This window comes from Heterobasidion irregulare (genome assembly GCF_000320585.1).
Source record: "Heterobasidion irregulare TC 32-1 unplaced genomic scaffold scaffold_05, whole genome shotgun sequence".
Lineage (NCBI taxonomy): Eukaryota > Fungi > Basidiomycota > Agaricomycetes > Russulales > Bondarzewiaceae > Heterobasidion > Heterobasidion irregulare.
The window spans coordinates 1770209-1789629 of record NW_009258201.1 but is presented as its reverse complement, the minus strand read 5'-3'; the positions used below and the strand labels follow the sequence as shown (position 1 = coordinate 1789629).

The following is a 19421-nucleotide window of genomic DNA, read 5'->3' as shown; positions in this document are numbered from 1 at the left end:
CATCGATAAGACAGTACCTCTGCTTCACGCTCCGAAGAACAAGATCCCCACGGCCGGCCCAGTACACATTACCACTGCTGCAGTCGCCGCCACAGAGACACTTATGGACAACTGCGCCCAAGCCCAAAATACGATCCCAATCATGATGAGAATGAAGCCCACAGTGGCCATTGATATGCACAATGTATGTGCACGTTCCAACAAGCCGGTGGGAGGCTGACGCGTGCGGAATGGACCAACTTGTTCTAAATGTGGATCTGTGGCGAAAATGGGGAAGTTGATGGGGGTGTAGTGATAGGACAGAATAGGTGGAAAGGTAGGATCAGCTAGGTCCACGGTGCTAGGGTGGTTCGAAAGTTTAGGGTCCGAGCAAGATGGCTCATCATCCGTTCCCTCTTGAGCGATAGATTGTGCTTCGGCAGAGATAGGCGACGCGTAGGCGAAACCCTCAACTTTGAGCTCCTCCTTCTTTGCTTCCTTGAGCTTATATCGGATAAGCGCGAAGGCTGCGAGGAATGAGATAATTGCTGAAACAGGACGGTCATTGATTGATGGCGGAAGATGGCATGCGATGATATAAAGAGAAGGTGAAGTGAAGAGTGTTCAATTGAACGGAATACATACCAGCAAAGGAGTGCACGATCAGCGCACAGATCATGCATACAACAGATACCTGGGAAATGACGCTGGCAGGCTTGACGAATCGGGAATCGCACTGCCAAGAAGCTGTGCTTCCATTGCAGAGAAGAAGGTCGTCTAGGATTGGGTATAAAGTGAGTTGTACAGCTGCGAGATAGTGTTACACGAAGAGGGCGAAGACAAAAACCACATACTAGAACGGAGATGAGCTGTGATCGATCGATCGAGCTCTGGACCAACTCCCTCATGGCCTTTTTGCACGCGCCTTCTTCTTCTTTGTCTTGAGCTTCCTGAGTTCCTGTATACAGCCCGAAGATGTATACGCACGCTGTCTAACAAGATGCCTTTCTTCTCCACCTTCATTATCCGAATACTTGGCACCAGTGTTTGTGTCTATTGATCTATGCAAGAAGGGCCCATCAACGCATCGGCTCGGTTTCGCACTGTCTCGGTTTCGCACTATCACACCGCACAGCAGAGTGAGGGACAGAAGCGCGCATGGCCCGACTAGCCTTACGGCTAGGGCGAGACATATGTGGAGCCAGAACTAGAAGACAGAGGATTTAGGACGGTTCTATGAAGTAGATGCTTCATTGACTGACCTAAAGACATATGAGCGGTCACTGTGGTATGTGAATGGTTACTGTAGAACAAATAAATAATCGTCATTATATGCGGGTTTTCACTAGCTTTATAGCGATTTGCGAGACGCCCGTGGGGTGACTTTGATCTGGTTCTTTACCCGGATCACTCTCATGCCTCAACACGCACAGCTGTCAGAGACTGAAACGACTGTTCAAGTAGATAAGTTCCATCGAACAGTTTCAACAAGACATCCGACTGATGCGTAGCTTTGGTGTTATCAACGACGAACTAGTACTGCTAGAGTTTGGAATATATCAGAGCATTTTTCAATCTAGATAGAGAAACAAACATTACACGGATGAAAGTCGACACGTTAATTCCCCAACACCATTGATTTTTGAGGGAGATCGTGTGATGACTATGCATTGTGACTCTCCAGATGACAGACCCTGTTTTGGGTGGATCCTTCGAAGGCAGTGACGCTGTTGTATTGCAGCGCCATTCAAACAGCGAAGTCCGTGGTGTAGTGCACACCGTGATCATACATAACATTCATGTTTGCGCTTCGTTTCATCATAGTACTTACACCATCCTAACCCTATGCAAGGACAAGACATCAGAAACCTGACAGCGTCGAGGCTATATGTTGACAGACTGACATTGACAAATTATCAAGCGGAATGGTCCGCTGATACAGACCAACCTTGCCCCACTCAAGTCACGGGAATCTCGGTATGTTCTGTACCCCTGCTGGCCCACCAAGACTCCGGGCCCTTCAGACCTGATGTCAGATATAATGCGTTGTCAAAAAAAGCAAACTGGCCGACCTTAAAGGTGTTCAACGCCATAAGATTGTTCCGTCTGACATACCAGTCAGCCGCGGTCTGAGGTCGCAAGTTGGGATTCTCCTTCCAATTGGCTTTCTGAGCCGCATGTTGTGCGATCTTCGCGCTTTCGTTACCAAGGGAGCAAGAATGCAGTTGTCGTTGGGCCGCGTAAAGTACCCATGTGACCATCTGACAAGACTGGCCTGCTCCTTGGGAGGATTCCTAGACGGAGGGCAAAGGAATGAGGTCTGAAATCGACGAAGTAATGATAACATAGACTGACACGACACGATGCTGATTAGACCGCAAGATTCCACCACTCCATATCGCCATCGCGTCTCCGAGGTTGCAGATTACATAGCCAGGTACAGGCTGCATTGAAAAGATGAAGTCTCCTAGGTAAGCTGCATATAGGTCGACGATAAACAACTGACCTTACCTTTACATATAACCATTCGCTAGACCCGGGAGGTAAAACTTGCAGCCCTCCGAGACGAGGGTGAAGAATAGTCTGAAAGCGAGGGTCAGCGCACCCATATGCAAGGTACCAGGCGGAGTACCATACCATAGAACCGAAATCAGTGTGCACACCGAGACTCAACTTATGTGCTGGTACTTCAGGTCGAGGAAGACACCTGATGCACCGTATCTCCGAACGACTGATGTTGTCGCCCGTATGGTTCTGTACAAGTCTACCACCAGGCAGGCCGAATTTGCCATCGAAGATGTTGAAAGCAGTGAAACAAAGATCCAGGGATTTCAGCAAGTAAGGCTTGAGTGTGGACTCTATAGTAAGGTCATTGACGGTGTGTGGATATGACCGAAGAATGCGTTCGGGCCAAGCAAGGATATCATCCTTGGCGATATCCATGAATTCTATATTGTCAGGGGAGCCAGTTTCGTCAGTTACCCAACGGCCGTTTCGCTTATGCCTGAGAGATATGGATGGACAGTCAATACCAGGCGTGTGACAGTGTCTCGTACCCCTCAGATTTGATCTTCTCTTCCAATGGCAACTCGAGAGTCTTCATGCTCAGCTCATACATATCCTCAACTTCTTTGTCCATGCCATGATTCTTCGTACTGTTGAATTGTAGAAAGATTGATGAACATGACGATCAAATATATACGCACTACCAGAAACCCAGCTCGGTAGCAGCTTTCCAGAGCTTATCGATCTCGTCCCGATCACCCGCCTTGATAAGCGCGTGGTTAATGACCAGCAAAGGGGCGACTGGAATGGCGTCAGGAAAAGGAGGCGTCGTTGTCTCAGACATGATGATCGGGGAAACAGTACGACTGACGAGCGCTAACTCCACGCTGCCTTATGATACACCGAGATGCATTCGCAATAAGAATAAACACATGATTGCATGACCTTCATCCGGAGCATTACATGGTCTCACGGAGCTTCATAGATTCAGTTCCGCGTAACTTCGCAAGTTCCTAGCGAAGGAAGACCCACAAAGAAAGATGGACATCTGTTGAAAAAGATTGAACATCCCACAGGAAGGCTTGCGGTCAGAATCTATATGTACACCAGAAACACACGCTCACTCACCGTGAAACAACTCATTCTGCACGTAGTCTCGGCATTGATAATCAAATGTTTGGTACAAAGTTCCAGCGGCACCCAGCGGTTACGGCTGAGCGCTAAGGATAGGAGTTTCCATATAGGCCTCCAAAGAATACAGGATCGCGTCAGGTCGTGCCTCGAAAGTATGAGCGATGACAGTCAATCGATATTCATGGCTTTCACAGAATATTTGCCCTGGACAGCTCAATGGACTTGTCCATGCCAGCAAGGTCGGCGGCAGTTCTCTCAGGAGCTACATGAGAGTATGGGGATATGAACTCAGATATAGAATCTTAGATCACTCACGTCTGCATGCCGGTCACTATCCAAACAGCGTATTCATCGGCCTCCTTGAACGCACATGTTATTCGTCCCACTTTGGATACAAGCTGACTTATAGGAGGTCTCGAAAACGCATCTCGTCACGGTCTGCGCGCGTACGCCGACGAAGGATTGGCACCAGACCAGAGGTCTAGACAAAGTTGCGTTGTCAATCATATAACGTTGTGAATTGAACGTACGATTAGAAGCATGATTAGACTAATACGTTAAAAATAGATTCCTATCTCACTGAAGCGGGGACTGTTGAGCACATCTCGTTGAAGCATTGCACGCCGCCGTATCGCTTTACAAGAGGTGGTTCCAAAGTCGCGAGCAAGGTGTGACTGTTAGTGACGTTATTGCGACTTCACCGTGACCGGAGGAACCAGAGACCGCCCCGTCCAGCTCTTCCTCCCGACCAACAGGGAGAGGATTCACAGTCTGTCTTCCCTCGTACGGAATGCTATCAAGCCATTAGCAACGATGGCGTCGACATATCCACTTCTGAGAATTGCGGTCATCCAGTTCGCCCCACGAGTCAGTACTTAGCGCATTCGATCAGATTCCAACTGGTCGAGAATGTCGATGCGTGCGCCCCATACGTTTTCAGATAGGACATGTCGAGGAAAATATTGCACGGGCTCATGCGATGTGTGCCAAGTGAGCTCTTGGATTGAGCTTTCCCTGTGACGGACCTGAATGCGTCGTCGTTCCAGTATTCAACCTCGTTCGCTCGATCTTCTGGTTCTTCCGGAAATGATCTTCAGTGGTCTGTACATTTCATCTTGCGGAACCGACACAGGCGCTGAGCTGCGGTGTACTCATACTCAGGATATGTTTTTCGCGACGCTGCCTCGATATCGCCTTTCTTGGAGCATCCCCACACCGGACCCACCTCGAGATTCTGTGCTGAGATGGCAGAAAAGCTGCACTGCTATGTTGTCGCTGGCTACCCAGAACGCTTAGAACAGAGTGAGATCACGAAAAGAAGGGATTCTAACGGTCATATCATCGACGCGATCGGTGCCAACAGTGCTGTCGTACACGGCCCCGGTGGTGAACGAATTGGTGGCTATCGTAAAACAAACCTGTTTGAGACGGATCAAACATGGGCGAAACCAGGTTCATCCCGAAGCTCTGACTGTGAGATTGAGACTCATGCATGCTCGCGGTTCGTAGGCACTGGGTTCGTGACCTTCAACCTCCCTGCCCCACTCAACACCGTGAGTCTTGGAATATGCATGGACCTGAACCCACAGCCCCCCGCTGTTTGGACGCTTGAAGATGGTCCATACGAAATTGCGGACTATTGCCGAGTGAATGGCACAGATCTACTGATCTTGCTCAATGCTTGGCTGGATTCCGGTGTTGACGAGGACACAGCCGAAGACTGGCATACTCTCAACTACTGGGCCTCCCGTTTGCGGCCCCTCTGGGCGCATGTTGGAGACGATGTGAATCAGCCTCCCGCCATTATCGAACCCAGACGTACCGTCGCCATCGTCTGTAATCGATGCGGAGAGGAGAACGGTAAGGGCTTCACTATCGCATTCATCTACATGATACTAACATTGCACGGAAAGGCAAGAAATTTGCGGGAAGTTCTGCACTTTTTGCATTATACCAAGGCCGAGGCAGGCCTGCCCTACTGCAAGTGATGGAGAGAACCCAGGAAGGAATCAGAAATTGGACGGTGTGAGAGCTCGGAGGTAGAGTGGTGTTGTATACCGTGTATTTGCACCCCGTGAACAGCTTCGTAACCTTCTTTTATGTCTAACTTCCTGTGCGACTGACTTGCTGGCCAAAAGATATATCAAGCGGCCATCTTCGTAAATCGAATGAGAATATAATGTTAGGGAGAAGAGACGCAATATCCGCACAAGCGCAGAGTCCTAGTTCGGTCTGCATTTCAGACTGGTCGGGGACGTCGATCTTGCACTCCATTTGTTGACTCTTGTAGAAAGCGGACGATCAGTATGCCGCGGTTTCTCCGACAAAATGTGCCGAAACGCCTGTACTTGGCTGAGGAGTTTAAATTGACCCAACCGCCCATCAGTCGCACGCGAGCCCACAAGTACATCAGCAGGCGATATGACGACTTTCGTATTCCGAATCGTCAGATACACGACGCTGGGTCCAAGGATCCAGACACCAGCCTCGAACAAGCCGTCCGTGCTCCTGATCTGACCATATCGTCACACGAGCACCCATACCGTTACGCCGGGATGTCTACTTCAAGGGCTATTGAGGCCGTGTTGCGGCACCGATGTGTCTACTATGAGAGAATACAATTCCTATATTTTCCTCTAATATCATGTATCGACGTGCACATTACGCGGTAACGGCATTTTCTCCTTGCAGCACGGGCAGACCAGCCAGCTTCATCTTGACCGCAATCTCGAACAGGTAATCGAGGCACTAGAGCGGGTTCCCAGAAATCAGCGTCGCACGGGGCGTCGATAAGCAGGAACTGTATTGACCTCGGTCTGCGTCTTGGCCTTTTCCCAGTCGTTGCCTGAGTTTGAAAGTCGAGAGCGGTTAGCGTGGACGGTGCACGAGATTGTCGCGCGGAGGGCGTACCCCACACATACACGCCGTGACAGCGGACGAGGACCCCCGCGGCAGCGGGGTATTTGATCATGGCTTCGGCCATGCTGTCCTTGAGATCCTCCTCGTTTGGAGTGTTCTCGATGATGGGGACTTCGAGCGTGTCGAGGTACGACAGCGCTTGTCCAGTGCCGCCGATCCGAACACCCTTGATCATCTGCAGCAGCCCACTTTATTGTTGATTCTGACCTCGAAGACAAGCACTCGCCTCCTATTAAACGCCATCCAAAATAAATCACGGTTATGGGTATCCGACCGCGATGCGCAGCACGGAGCAGGCCCACTGACCTGATGAGAAATCTTGAACACGGGTCCTGTCCAGAGAAGCGTGGCGAGCACGGCGTTTTGGGAGTGCGTGTGGATGCAGCTTCCCGCAGATCGCAGGTCAAAGGCGTTCCAGAAGAGCGGGGTGCAGGCGGACTCCTTGAGTGTCGCGGTGGGCCTGCGGAGGAACCGCCGATCGTTGTCTGGCGTTAGTGATTGCGGATATGGAAGGACGAAGATGTGTGTCGGCTGGATCCGCTCCTTCTGCACTCCGGAGGGCGCGATGTACACTTTGTCGCTGGTGCGAACGCCCGCCGTCAACGTGAATGGCAGCGAGGGCATGGGCAGAGCCACTCACCCGACTCGGATGCTGATACCGCCTCCGGTTCCCGTCACCCATCCGAGGTTGTAGAAACCTTTACAGAGCTCGGGGATGAGGTTCGCGGGCTGGAGGATCGATCAGGATCAGTTGTTCGGAAGTGACGTCGAGAGAAGGGCTCTTGCATGCAGGGGGTCGCTAGAAGTGATCAGGGCATCGCCCTGATTTTGAGCAGACATCCTGAGGCCAGATGTTCGAGGCGAATATGTACAGACAAACAAGCAGGCGCGTTGGCCAGGTTCGAAGCGCTGCTCTGGCGGATTTTCACGGGCAGTCGCGATCGGAGCAAGACCCCTGGAACTCGACAATGGCCCTTCCGCCTCTTTCTACTGCACGACCTGCAAATTTCAAAGCTTCAAGCTTCAAGGCTTCAAAGCTTTAACGTCAACTCTTCGTGCATCATGCGTCGTGCATTATGGCTTCAGAGGTTGAAGCTATCCGACACTTCCCATTTCCGTGTATGTCTCGAGCTTAGACCCATAGCCGACAGTGCGGTCGCTGTGTTCCAGGTCCTATGATCCACTTCAGAAACGGACGGACCGAGGACTGCCAACCTTCTTCTATCAGAACAGGATCGAACAGGGCCTCTGCGTTTCAATGATCCACCCCACAACGACAGAGCTCGACGCAGAGCAGTTAAAACAGGTCAGCAATAATCGCATGGGGGATCCTGATTCTGATGTGTGTCACCACAATGTAGCTATCTACGGTATATACTAGGCGCATACAGGCCATCTCGCCATCCTCATTCTGAAGCTTGAGTCGCCAGTGCTCCTGTGCACCATCGCACTGTCAGCGCTGATACATCGCTCGGGAGACCAGACAGCTCCTTCGCCGAGTTTGGCCTGTTGTCACCCAGGGGTCAGATACTCAGTCCCGCAGAGGCATAGTCACTACGCCATCAGAACAAGACCTTTCTTCCGTCGCTCCTCGCTCGACTGGACAGCTGCACGGCTGCAGTATCGTTTTAATAGCCTTCCCATTCCGGGACTCGCGTACGTCCGACCCGTCTGTGTTTGGTCAGAAGAAGCTCAAGGACGGCAGACTCCCGGAGTGAGTCCTCTCCCATTGGAATTGACCTACGAAATTCAGCCCACGAAGCCCCTGCTCCACGCTCTCGGATGACTCCGGCGTTTCGAGGCTCATAGATTCAGTTTGCTCGCTGGAGTGGAAAGATCCGGTGGACGCACGCAATAATAGCTCGCCTGCTCGCCCGCTCGTGGTCAGCTCTTTACAAAACCCCATTCGGCCCTGGGCGCACGGGAGCCTGCGTCGAAGCATCAGGCCCGCTGATCGCCCCGGGATACTCGAGCACTTGATTACTCGACGGCACGCACGGACTCGAGCGCCCCGAAGATCTCCTGCGGAGTGTATCTCTCTCCGTGTCCAGCGAAGAACGAGGATGGCGACTGGAAGACGCTGGAAGACGCCAACTGCGCCCGGACGACGTCTCGTCGGTTCGCTCTCGGCGGGCGCCAAGGAAATGTCGGAAGAAAAGCGTTTGCCGTAGCGCATTGCATGTCGCATGCGCGTGCAGGGCGCCTCTGGACGGACGGACGGACGGACGGACGGACGGCCGTGTTCGGCCGTACCTTGCGAGGGCCATGTACGCGAATGTGCGCCGAGCGGTGGCCTGAGCGCTTGCGACAGATAGTTGCAGAACCACGACATAACAATGGCACCTGCGCACCTGGGAACAGAGCCTCGTTCTTACCCGACCTACGTTCCTACGAAGCTCGCGCGTGCATCGTTCCAGCTTTCCAGCCAGCGGCGGACGCCCTGCGGACGATTCAGCGCCCGTCCGGAGTTGTGGACTTTCTCGGCGCGGATGAGCAACGCAGCCAGGCGCACTGCACCGCCACTGATTTGTTTTAGCTCGCAGCGTGTATCTCGCAAGATCTACCTGCTTACCGCGGAAGAGGAGACACCGCCTCCTGTCAACGGGCGCGTTCGACATTCGCGAGCTAGCGTGCCGCTGTTCGGGAGACGAGATCCCTACGCCCGAAGCAGATCTGCGGGGCAGAGCGCGCGCCCGGCGCTGAGCTGGATAGGGACGCACATGACACTCCACCGAGGATGCTGGGCACTAGCGCGCAAAGTTGATTGGGGTGGAACATGTTAAATGACATTGATTGCAATTGCGAGGAAAAACACAGTTCGCATACGACACGGGGACCGACGGGGAACCTACATGTACAGAGAGGAGGATGGCGAGTCGTAGACAGGGAAGGCAAGCGCATAGCGATAGGGATAGACAGGGAAGTGGTTCTACATATGTGTAACTGGACAAACGGCTCGAACGGGGTATTCAGCGGTGGTACGGATAGCAAATGGCCAATAATAAGGCGCACATCAAACAAAAAGCACAGGCGAGTACGGAGTGCACATGATGACGGACGGAACCAAAACAAGAATACAGGGACAGGGCAACAGGACTGCGACCCGAGCCGATGTCGACTGCGAGTCTATGCCGCATGCCGCAGGATGACCATGAGCCCGTCAGAGTGAGCGGAGAAGATGGAGTCAACTGCCATTTCCTGGTCTTGGTTTGATCCACGCGTCCGCACACGCGAGCGTGCTGTCGCAGGTGCGGCGCTGTGAGCGTGGGATCGCGCCGCAGAGTCCCTGGCGCCAGGGCCGCCGTGTTGTCCGTGGCGGTGTCGCGATGGTGGCGGGTCGGGGTGTCGATCGCTGTCGCCCGTCATCAATGAGGTGAGTCATCGACTGCGAGGCTGAGTGTCGCGCCTACCTCGAGTCTCTACCCACTAGGGAGAGCGTGAACTTTCCAAAGCCAAACCCACCATCACTCGGCTGCCCTCGCTCGTTGACTCCCCATCCCTTTACAGCGTCGATCCAGCTGCGAACGAGCTCCTCGTCCCTCTTGATGACAAAGTCGAAGAAGCTGCGACCCATGATTCTCGTCGTTGAGAGAAAGCTGTCGTTGGAACAGTAGATGATTGGACAGCTCAGAGAGAAGCGATCCAGGATCAGGGCAGTCCGGATAGACTGTTTGGGCAGAGGATCAAAGGTGATAGGTTCTGGTTTGGGCACCGGCGGCTGGGGCGTAACCTCTCTCTCCTTGCTCTTGCCCTTGTCTTGACCCTTGTCTTTGGCATCCTCGTCTTTATCGTCTTCGACGTCCTTCAGAGTTTCTTTGCTGGTGGAGCTGTCTGCGGTCGATTCAGTAGTTGATTCCGGGGAGCCAGGGTCGGTGAGGGAGTCTAGCAAAGGCACCTGGATGGGACTTGGGGGCATCGGTGACGGATCGTTCCATCGCTGGAAAGAACAAGGGCTTGAGTACACGATGTGAAGAGTCTCGCCCAACGAGGGCGCTTACTCTGAATTCGAAGTTTGTAGCCGAAGGGGTAATTATAGTGATTTCCTGGGCCGTCGAGGCGTTGTGCATGGCCTTCGGGCCCATAGCGGCAAAGGACACGCTACCGACGAGAACGTTATGTGCGACGGTCCGAGACTTGACGTTTGGCGTCAGAAAAGAGCATCTCGAAGCAATAATCAAAGAGCCTACTATTGCGCAGAGTATGTAGCCCTTGTATGGGTCTTTGTGCTTCATGCGCAGATATGCGAGGACGGCGGCTTTGTCTTGTCGTATTGTGTCACTGGGAAAGGCGGTTGGGACACGGTGACGGAGAGCGGAAGATGCGAGGAGGGACGCACTAGTGAAGCAGTTTGACCTGGGGAAATTCGTCAGGATGGACGAGGTCGAGGGACGGGGTGCCGACGAGTTCGTGTGGTTCGTAGCCTAGGACGCATGAATTGGGGGCGGGGGCAGAGACAATGCGGCAGAGTCTCACCCAACAAGTCGCTGACGGACTCGGTCAAAAACACCCAGCGGGCCTGGATGGTTGAAATTTATGACGGATGAGGAGGGTGAAGGCAGACTGAAAAGAACGCCGCACATTCTCTGTGAAATCCACGATGCCGACTGGGTGACGCGGAAGAGGATAAGGAGATATCAAATGGGGACAGGTCGGGGTACGCACTGAACGAAACGCAGGGCGAGGAGTCCATGGGCGAAGAGGAGAACGGAGGGTATAACGGAGGAGGAGGAGGAAGGGGAGAGAAGGAGAAGGAGAAGGAGAGGGAGAAGGAGAAGGAAGGGAATGCGGCGGTGGCTGGAAGGTGCCGGATATTGTACCGAAAATGGGAGTGGGGGAGTGGCGAGGGTCTCGTCCGGGGCGGGTCTGCGGGAGCAAACGAGGAGGCTAACGGACGCGACTGCGACAGTTAAATAACACAGGAGAGCGTTCTACAACAAACATAAGCAGACGACAACACTGGCGCCCATCCTCGTCCCAGCTGAGCGCGCACCCCCCGTTCAGACTCCGCCTCCCCCCCCCAGCCCCAGCATCACAGCGGCACTCGCCTGAGCATCCTCTCCACGCCCAGCCACCCTCCCCCCGCCTTCCTCTCTCTCTCTCTTTTTGTTTCCGTTCGTCTGCCGCACCCGCAGCCAGGCGCTTCCCAGGGGCCCAGCTTGCTCCCAGATTCGCTCGTCCTCCCGAATCTCACCCCAATCTCGGCTCCGCGTGCGCGCATGCTGATTAAGATCCATCAAATCTGAACCTTCCCTACCCGTCTTTCCCACGCTCTGCTTGCAGTCGCTCGTCCCGTGTCCAGTCCGCCGCCGCCAGCCTGCGCTGAATCAGATGTGGTCCTCCGATGCTCGAATCGCACCTGGCCACCTCGTCATAGTATGGCTGGTGAGCATCTCCGCGCACCCTCTGCGCCACCTTTCCTACCATTCACCGCTCCGTGCACGCGTAAAATTTATCCTTCCAGACGAGGGACATGGTCCAGTCTTTTATCGTCACCCCAGGCAAAGAGTTCAACAGCAAGTACGGCAACTACCGACACTCGGATCTCCTTGGTCTTCCCTATGGCTCCAAGGTGGCCTCTCGCACGGGAAAGGGCTTCATACACGTCCTCCGCCCCACTCCTGAGCTCTGGACGCTCGCTCTCCCGCACCGAACACAGATCCTCTACATCGCTGACATCGCCTTCATCACCTCATGGCTAAACATCCGCCCAGGCAGCGTCGTCATTGAAGCTGGTACGTGATTATTGCGTTCCGGATCAATGATCGCTCGGACCAGTCCTCCAGTCTTTTCTGCGGCCCTCAGAATTCTCACAGAATACATCGCCGTGGTCTGATGGTCTATCACGCGATGACGGTATCTCGGGTACCGCCATGGCTGCGTTTATTTCCGTCGCGCCAGCCTCTCACCGCGTCCTGCATGGAGAACGGACGGGCTTGCACTCTCCAGACCGCAGCCCGCTCTGACATAGTTTGTTTTGGCACCGATGGCAGGCAACGTTGCGCGTCTGCGCCTGATTGGCTGCCAATATTAGGTATCAGTCTGGCCCGAGATCCACATGTGTCTCTGCGTATCTCTCGGCCTCCCTGGCTGGGTTCTCCGATCGCTGTCTTTCAATTTGTCCAATCGAAGCCTTTGGCGCCCACGTCTTGACCCTCAAGACGTCCATTCCGTTTTTTTCCATTAAACACGTGTCTGTTCAGGGCTGACTTAGAGTTCGTGAAGGCACCGGCTCAGGCTCGTTCTCGCATTCAGTCGCGAGGACCGTCGGTTCCACTGGGAAATTATGGTCCTACGAGTTCCATGAGGCCAGAGCGAACAAGGCAAGGTAGCTCCTCCCTCGCCACCCCCGCGTTCGATGGCAGCTCGCTTGACATTGTCCTCCAGGGATGAATTCACTCGGCACGGCATGTCGGACGTGGTCACCCTTACCCACAGAAATGTCTGCAAGGACGGCTTCACCGTGGAAGATACTGCCGACTCGGGTACGACTATCCTCATCCGATTCGGCTGACGTCCTTGGCTCAATTTTGGGACAGTCTTCTTAGACCTTCCCGCACCATGGGAAGCAGTCGAACATGCGAAAAGGGCATTACGCGTGCGTGGCCGTGAATTTCCGCGCCCCGGCTGCTATAGAACTTATTTGCTATCCGATGCGCTCACGTCCATCAGAGAGACTGCATCACACGAATCTGCTGCTTCAGCCCGTGTATAGAGCAGGTGTTGCGCACCGTCAGCGCGCTGAACGATGCCGGCTTCACAGGTGCGCGCGGATCGCGAAAATGTACAGCCGCCCAGACAGCTCACCCGCCCCGGCTCCCGCGTGCACCGCGCAATTTGCACGCCCAGACATCACGATGTACGAGACGCTCCTCAGACCCCACGAGGTCAGCGAGGTGCCGACGCTCCTTCCTATCGGCGCGGTCAGCAAGAAGCTGCAGCAGTCCGAGCGAAAACGGGAAGAGAAGCGGTTGCGCCAGATATCCAATGCACGTGCACGGCATGCGGAGAAAAGGAAGAGGGAGCAGGATGGGGGCCCAGAGGACAACGATGCGACAGGCTCTAAGAGGGTAAAGACTGAAGACGAGACTCGGGGCGACGCCCAGGGCTCCTCCGGTCCATCAGCGCAGGACCCTGCATCTGTTGTGGCCCCCCTCGGGGCCAAGGACGAGGTGCGAGATGTGACAATGGAAGAAAACCCAGACACGCTTCCCCAGCCTGTCGACCCAAAAGCCCTCACCAGTGAAGTACCGACGCCTCCCCCGGCCACGACACAAATCGTGTCCAAGGTCATACAAGAAGTTCGCGGACACACGTCTTACCTCACTTTCGCATGCCTGCTACCTGCCGTGGCCACCCAAAGCCCCACCTGCCCAGTGGAGAAACACGAAAGTGCGCCATCCCCACGAACCCCGGCGTCTCAGACATCCGATGTCACGGCAGGGCCGTCTATAGATGAAACGTAGAGGTCCCCTCTACCCCGATCCTCCCTCATCTCGGATGACATCCGTTCGCTGACGCGACGATGCTCTCGCGTCTCAGGATACACACGGATAGCCTTACATACACACGAAAAACGAGAGTCGATGTAGGCAGTCTCATTACGACGAAAAATGTAAAAGTCGCTGCGAATAAAAAGATGTTCAGTCTTCGATCGCGCGTCTATAAGCCTCATCCTGCTCCCGCTCCTGTTGGAGCTGAGCGACCGACTTGCCCCGACGACTACGCAGAACCCGCTCGGAAGCAGGGGTAGGCGCCGGCGCCGGCGCTGACGCTCTCCCCCTCGTGCGCTTTGTTGGCGGAGGCTGGTTCGGCCCATCTGCGACATCGGACTCGGCGCTCGTGCTACCGGCCCTGACCCTCTTCTTGCCTTTCACCGGTGGCCCCCTCACTCTCGACGGTGTGCTCTTCCCAGAGCTCGAGGCGTGATTTGCACCCCTGCCACGAGGCGTCGCTTTCGTGCCCGCGGTGGCAGGCGAAGGCCGATAAGCTTCAGCTTCCGCGACCGCAGGCTGATCCCGAGCGACCATCGCCGTCGATGACGCGCGCGAACCCACCGCACTCTGATGCACCGAATCCAAAGCCGCGAGCTCCGCCATGGACTTGGGCGCGCCACCTCTCACGGGCTGTGGCGGGATAGACACGGATGACATATCGCTATCGCTGTCGTCGACGGTCTCCATTACGAGCGATGGCGACCCGCGATCTCCCAACGAAGCTGACGGCGCGGTGCTGGGACCAGGCTGAGGATCGGCATGTGCCGCCGCCGCCGCATCCGGTGCAGAGTCGAGGATCGGGTGCTGGAACTTGGGCAGATAGTAATGCTGCACGACGTCGTCCGCTGTCGTGAGGAAACCGCCCGATGCTTGAGCGTCCTGGGAAATCAGAAAATTCGATTGTAAAACCAGAAGAGCAGGCGGGCAAAAGGCTGAATGACGTCGACGTACGGGGCGCGATGTTTGCACTGTCACTTCGATACTCTTGCCCAGACCCTGATCATCTCCTCTGCCAGCGTATTGCTCCTGCAATCGCTGTCGTATCCGCAGTCCATGGACTAGCCGCGTCCAGCGCTTGATCACCGCCTCTTGGCGCTTGGCCTGTTCTTTGATTGCTGCGTTGTGCTCGTGTTCCCAACAAGCCTATAGAAAAGCATCAGTAGCACCACTGGGGCATTCAGATGAAAACCGCACCTCTAAAACGGTCTGCTCATTCTCCGATGCGACGACAATCCCAGTGATGACAGGGAATGCTCTCCGATTTTTGAACTCAAAGTTCGTCTATCGAGACGTCAAGTATTATTCGCGAGACATGTTCCAGGAGACAGAGAACATCTACGCACCACTGCCTCCGCGTAATCGAAGCCCAGCTGACGGGCAACCTTGCTGGCACCCTTGTCTGCCAGATCGGCGATCATGAAACCTACATGTCAGTGCATGTATCGACAGGCTTTGGTGAGAACAGACGGACTGGGTATATGGGCCGCCCCAACTGGTAACATGGACGGAACATAGAGATCGATGTTGCCGAAATCGTTTTTTGGAATAACGCCCTAATGAGACAACTTGATTAGCTATCCAACACTCATGAACGACACCTCAGTTCCGTGAAACGCACTCACATCAACGACAGGTGGCGGCCTATATAGCTCCGTCTGCCTCTCGGCATACAGCCCCTGTAACACGTCCGGGCCGTTCCCATCGGCGGTGGCACCCGCCTCTCTAAGGACCTCGATTTCTCTCTTGCGTCCGATCGTCGATGCACGCTGCTTGACGAACTTCATAGGCTGCTCGCCGGTGCGCACACTCCGGCCGCGGCGCATCCAGTTCTCTGCCGTTTTCAACGACAGAACGGCACTGCGCGGGTACACGGGCTCGCCGCGGAATTTCCCCAGCTCGGGCGAGTTGGGTTCAATCTCCTGATCGCGGTGGAGGTGGCGAGCAAGAACATATCTATACCGGTCGATCAGAGGGGAGAAGAGGGATAGAAACAAAGTGGCGAGACGCACAGGGAGTGATCTTTAAAGCCGGCGAGCGTGGTGGGCATGCCCTCGGTGATCTGATTGGAGGCAAGTTCGTCGTCCTCGAGGTCGTCTCGGTGCTACATAATGACGAAAGGCGCCTCGGGGCTCAGTCTAACGGACCATGCCTGTCTTAAGGAGAGAGATGATCTTACAAGCCGATAAGGCCTCGTGACGATCCCGAGGACCCTCGTCCACCACTCGCGTCTTCCCTTCCCCCCGACCTGCGCCTTTGCGACTTTCGCACCGTATTCCCGCGCATACCTCGGCGTAAGATCTCGTGCGTAACCGTCTTCTTCAAACGCGAGCACGTACGCCATACGGTTGTCGACTCTGGTCGTGCGCGCGATTGCGCGCGTCGCATTTACGGAGGATATGAGAGAGGCGGGATCGAAGACTTTGCGCTTGTTGACGATGGCTCGTATGGGGTCTACCGGTAACCAGCGTGCATCTGGGCGTGAAAACACCTCGGTCCAGAAAATAGGCGGGGTGGTAGTAGGGTCTGGTGGCTCTGTGAGGCGCATCATGGCATCATACGCAACCATCAGAAGATCTCAGCTGTCTTCACATAAATATAGACTGGGAAAAGTACGGAAATGCCTACGCACTAAGCGGCCGGCTTGAATTGAGGGTCTGTCCCTTGCTCCTCGTAGCCCGGAGTTTGATGATGGGTCCTACCTTCTTTTTTCCTTTGCCCTTGTCCTCCGGCGGAATGAATCCTCCGTCGAGTCTTTCTCCACCCTCCGGAAACTTGCCAGTAGCGGGAATCTCGACCTCTTCCATATCCAACTCCTCATCACCATGATCGCTCCCTTGAGCAGCCTTTTCCTTGCCCTTATCCCTGCCATTCATGCCCTTCAGCTTGGGGTTTGTTTTGGGCTTACCTGCCCCTGCCTGCCATGGCACACTCTGCAAGCTCACAACCAGTCTCGCAGGAATGCCGAGGGCCCTGCAAAGCGAAGTAAATAACTGAGCACTCACGTCTCTACTGCCCCATTTCTGCAACGCGTGTTTCATCAGGCTCTTCTCGCTCTTCACGACCTCGCCCTCATCTAACCAGCCTGAACCGATTTCATGCGCCTTGCCTTTGCCTTTGCCCTTCTGATCTGTGGGTTCGACCATCCCGGTAGCAAGGAGTTCAGACTGGACGTCGTCAAAGATGCGGCTGCGAAGATGTCCGGAGAGCACGACCTCAAAGAAATCTTGGGACCACCACTCAACCAAGCGCAGCATGGCCATCTCGAACATCGTCCCGCGCTGCAGCGCATCGGGTATGCGTGATTTGTGAATGTTGGCGAAAGTGTTTTGAAGGTTGAGTGGAGTTAGGGAGAGAAGACGCGCCTAGACATGCATCGTGCATGCGAGCAGAGGATATTGGCGCGTCGCCTCAATGAAAGGATGGTGGGGAACTGGGCACAAAGCTCGTACATACCTGAAGCAAAGGATCGCTGAGCCATTTATTTCGCACCCACGCATTTGTCAGAAGAGCGACTGTGTGCACTTTGTGGCAGTCAATGCGCACTAGGCGTTCGGCGCGCGATATGCCTCCCAGCTTCTTCCTACAAGTGTCGACATCTGCTGAGTATTCGTGCACAGTCAAGATAGCGGGTGGCCACATACTTCTCTTCATCTATTGCCTTCGAAGGATGTTTTCGGAGCGTGATCTCTATGTTCTGCCTTGTTGAGGGTTCCTCTTCGACGTGAAGGTCCTTGAGCAACGCGGCGTTGGAATCTTCGACGGGAACAGCAACTTCCTCCCAGTCCATTTCATCGTCGTCGGTATCGTCTGCATTGATGAGCAATTCTTCCGCATCGTGGATTGTCATCGTCAATGCAGATTTATTCGAGAGGAAGCCTTGTCAACACGGCGAAGAGCAACAGAGCTCCCATCCGGCACCACGGCGGCAGCAGACGGCAGCTGGATTTAAATGACTCACGTTATGTCACGCGACATCACAGGCGTGTTCCGGCAGGTTCCAGCTGACGTATGAGCAGGTGATCACAGCGATGAGCGTATGACGAGTCTTTTTTCTCTAAGAATTATTATACTGGTATTGCAAAAGTACACAAAGATACGACGCGAACGGGTACAAACACGACATGACGATACTAGAACAGCGCTAATAATACAAGCCTCAAGCTGGATTCACGGCTCAATCACGAACTGCAGCTTCAGTTCTCCGTCGACCTCGCAGGGAACACAATGCACCTTCTGCATATTCTCAACGATGAAGTGCGCACCACAATTCTCGATTTTCGAGCGCTCGTGGCTCGTGCACACAGCAATGACGGTCGCCCCTGATGCAACGCCCGCGCGAATGCCCGAAGGCGAATCCTCGAAGACGACGCACTTCTTCGCGTCAAAGCCGAGGCATTTGGCGGCGAGGAGGAAGGGGTCGGGTGCGGGCTTGCCGGCCTTGAGGCGCTTGTCGTCGGCCGTGATGGTGACAGGCGGAGGGATAATGCCGACGCGAGTCATGCAGCCATAGGCTAAGAATAGAGGTGAGGACGGAGAAACTCGATATAGGAAACGCAGAACGTACCGTAGGTCTTTGCGCCGGAGGTCGCGACTGCATACCGGCCCTCGGGGATAGATTCAATCATCCTTTTGACGCCAGGGAGGATCTGCACTGAGCGATCGACGCTGGCGGCCTCGATCTGCCATGCTTTGAACTCGTGCTCCTCGAGATGTTTCGGCTTCGAGGCGCTGAGACCGCCTTCGCGCTCCTGTTGCACCATCTCTTCGTGAACATCTTCCATGATCGGATCGTCGAAAACGTGCATGTCGGTGTCGGACATTACTGACATGGAAAGGAGGTTGCCGAGTGATGTACCGAAAGAGGGACGACGAGCCGCGGTCATGGATGGGGCGCGCGAAACGGGGCGGGATGAGGGAGCAGAGGAGCCTGGCGAGATAGACAGCTCGGGGGTAGCGAAGCCCGAATAAGCAGGGGTCAAAGGAGTCATGGGAGTTCTTGTCCAAGGCGAGTTGCTTTGGCTGCCAGGACCATGCCTGTGGTAGGCGTCGGCGTAATAGAGGATGGTCTCCTCGAAATCCTGGACGGCATCGTCCATCTCGTGCGCCTTGATGTGGGGCTTGAACTGCGCGAGGTTGTCGACGGCGCGCTTGCCGTGGGTGGCGGCGATCACGTAGGCCGGGTCCTGCCCGATGTCCTTTGCGACCTTGCCCCATGCTGCTTCGACGGCGGAAATCGAGTCTGTGAGTGTTCCGTCCTGTCAACACACTGGGAGAGTTAGCGCGAAGCAAGCGGTTGGTCCAGAAATTACACACCATGTCAAAGAGGACGGCGTCGGCGTGAAATGTTCGTGCAGACATGATGGTCGTAGAGGGTGTACTAAGATGATAGGT

The 19421-nt window shown here is 54.7% G+C and overlaps 8 protein-coding genes across 8 annotated transcripts; 2 read left to right on the top strand and 6 right to left on the bottom strand.

The window, feature by feature from the left end:
- Positions 1-24: 24 nt before the first annotated feature.
- Positions 25-1002, bottom strand: HETIRDRAFT_417964 (uncharacterized protein; the record flags this gene model as incomplete). The annotated part of the gene is made up of 3 exons (XM_009548236.1): positions 25-527; positions 625-786; positions 834-1002. The coding sequence occupies 3 exons, from the start codon at positions 1000-1002 to the stop codon at positions 25-27; spliced, it is 834 nt and encodes a 277-aa protein (XP_009546531.1).
- A 1060-nt stretch (positions 1003-2062) lies between these two features.
- Positions 2063-3328, bottom strand: HETIRDRAFT_317056 (uncharacterized protein; the record flags this gene model as incomplete). The annotated part of the gene is made up of 6 exons (XM_009548235.1): positions 2063-2273; positions 2335-2423; positions 2491-2562; positions 2617-2983; positions 3036-3134; positions 3186-3328. 6 exons carry the CDS (start codon positions 3326-3328, stop codon positions 2063-2065), a joined length of 981 nt encoding a protein of 326 aa, XP_009546530.1.
- Positions 3329-4431: 1103 nt separating this feature from the next.
- Positions 4432-5647, top strand: HETIRDRAFT_125285 (uncharacterized protein; the record flags this gene model as incomplete). The annotated part of the gene is made up of 6 exons (XM_009548234.1): positions 4432-4485; positions 4559-4608; positions 4665-4717; positions 4780-5070; positions 5128-5478; positions 5532-5647. 6 exons carry the CDS (start codon positions 4432-4434, stop codon positions 5645-5647), a joined length of 915 nt encoding a protein of 304 aa, XP_009546529.1.
- Positions 5648-6225: 578 nt separating this feature from the next.
- Positions 6226-7161, bottom strand: HETIRDRAFT_444980 (uncharacterized protein; the record flags this gene model as incomplete). The annotated part of the gene is made up of 4 exons (XM_009548233.1): positions 6226-6366; positions 6429-6463; positions 6529-6712; positions 6844-7161. The coding sequence occupies 4 exons, from the start codon at positions 7159-7161 to the stop codon at positions 6280-6282; spliced, it is 624 nt and encodes a 207-aa protein (XP_009546528.1). The 3' UTR covers positions 6226-6279.
- Positions 7162-9301: 2140 nt separating this feature from the next.
- Positions 9302-11476, bottom strand: HETIRDRAFT_444979 (uncharacterized protein). Its single transcript, XM_009548232.1, has 8 exons — positions 11200-11476; positions 11116-11141; positions 11011-11053; positions 10874-10958; positions 10725-10815; positions 10536-10670; positions 9948-10474; positions 9302-9889 (listed from the first exon to the last, which is right to left on the bottom strand). The coding sequence occupies exons 1-8, from the start codon at positions 11225-11227 to the stop codon at positions 9664-9666; spliced, it is 1161 nt and encodes a 386-aa protein (XP_009546527.1). The 5' UTR covers positions 11228-11476; the 3' UTR covers positions 9302-9663.
- Positions 11477-11865: 389 nt separating this feature from the next.
- HETIRDRAFT_475459 (uncharacterized protein) lies at positions 11866-14841 on the top strand (the record flags this gene model as incomplete). Its single annotated transcript, XM_009548231.1, has 8 exons — positions 11866-11919; positions 11999-12269; positions 12760-12862; positions 12922-13019; positions 13074-13132; positions 13207-13297; positions 13384-13676; positions 13752-14841. The coding sequence occupies 8 exons, from the start codon at positions 11866-11868 to the stop codon at positions 13998-14000; spliced, it is 1218 nt and encodes a 405-aa protein (XP_009546526.1). The 3' UTR covers positions 14001-14841.
- HETIRDRAFT_475457 (uncharacterized protein) lies at positions 12920-17669 on the bottom strand (the record flags this gene model as incomplete). Its single annotated transcript, XM_009548230.1, has 13 exons — positions 12920-13019; positions 13074-13132; positions 13207-13297; positions 13384-14909; positions 14982-15173; positions 15225-15311; positions 15374-15429; positions 15502-15583; positions 15653-15983; positions 16040-16131; positions 16207-16562; positions 16660-17392; positions 17484-17669. 10 exons carry the CDS (start codon positions 17667-17669, stop codon positions 14178-14180), a joined length of 2847 nt encoding a protein of 948 aa, XP_009546525.1. The 3' UTR covers positions 12920-13019; positions 13074-13132; positions 13207-13297; positions 13384-14177.
- A 528-nt stretch (positions 17670-18197) lies between these two features.
- On the bottom strand, positions 18198-19388 carry HETIRDRAFT_451607 (uncharacterized protein; the record flags this gene model as incomplete). The annotated part of the gene is made up of 3 exons (XM_009548229.1): positions 18198-18541; positions 18595-19285; positions 19344-19388. The coding sequence occupies 3 exons, from the start codon at positions 19386-19388 to the stop codon at positions 18198-18200; spliced, it is 1080 nt and encodes a 359-aa protein (XP_009546524.1).
- Between the last annotated feature and the right edge of the window lie 33 nt (positions 19389-19421).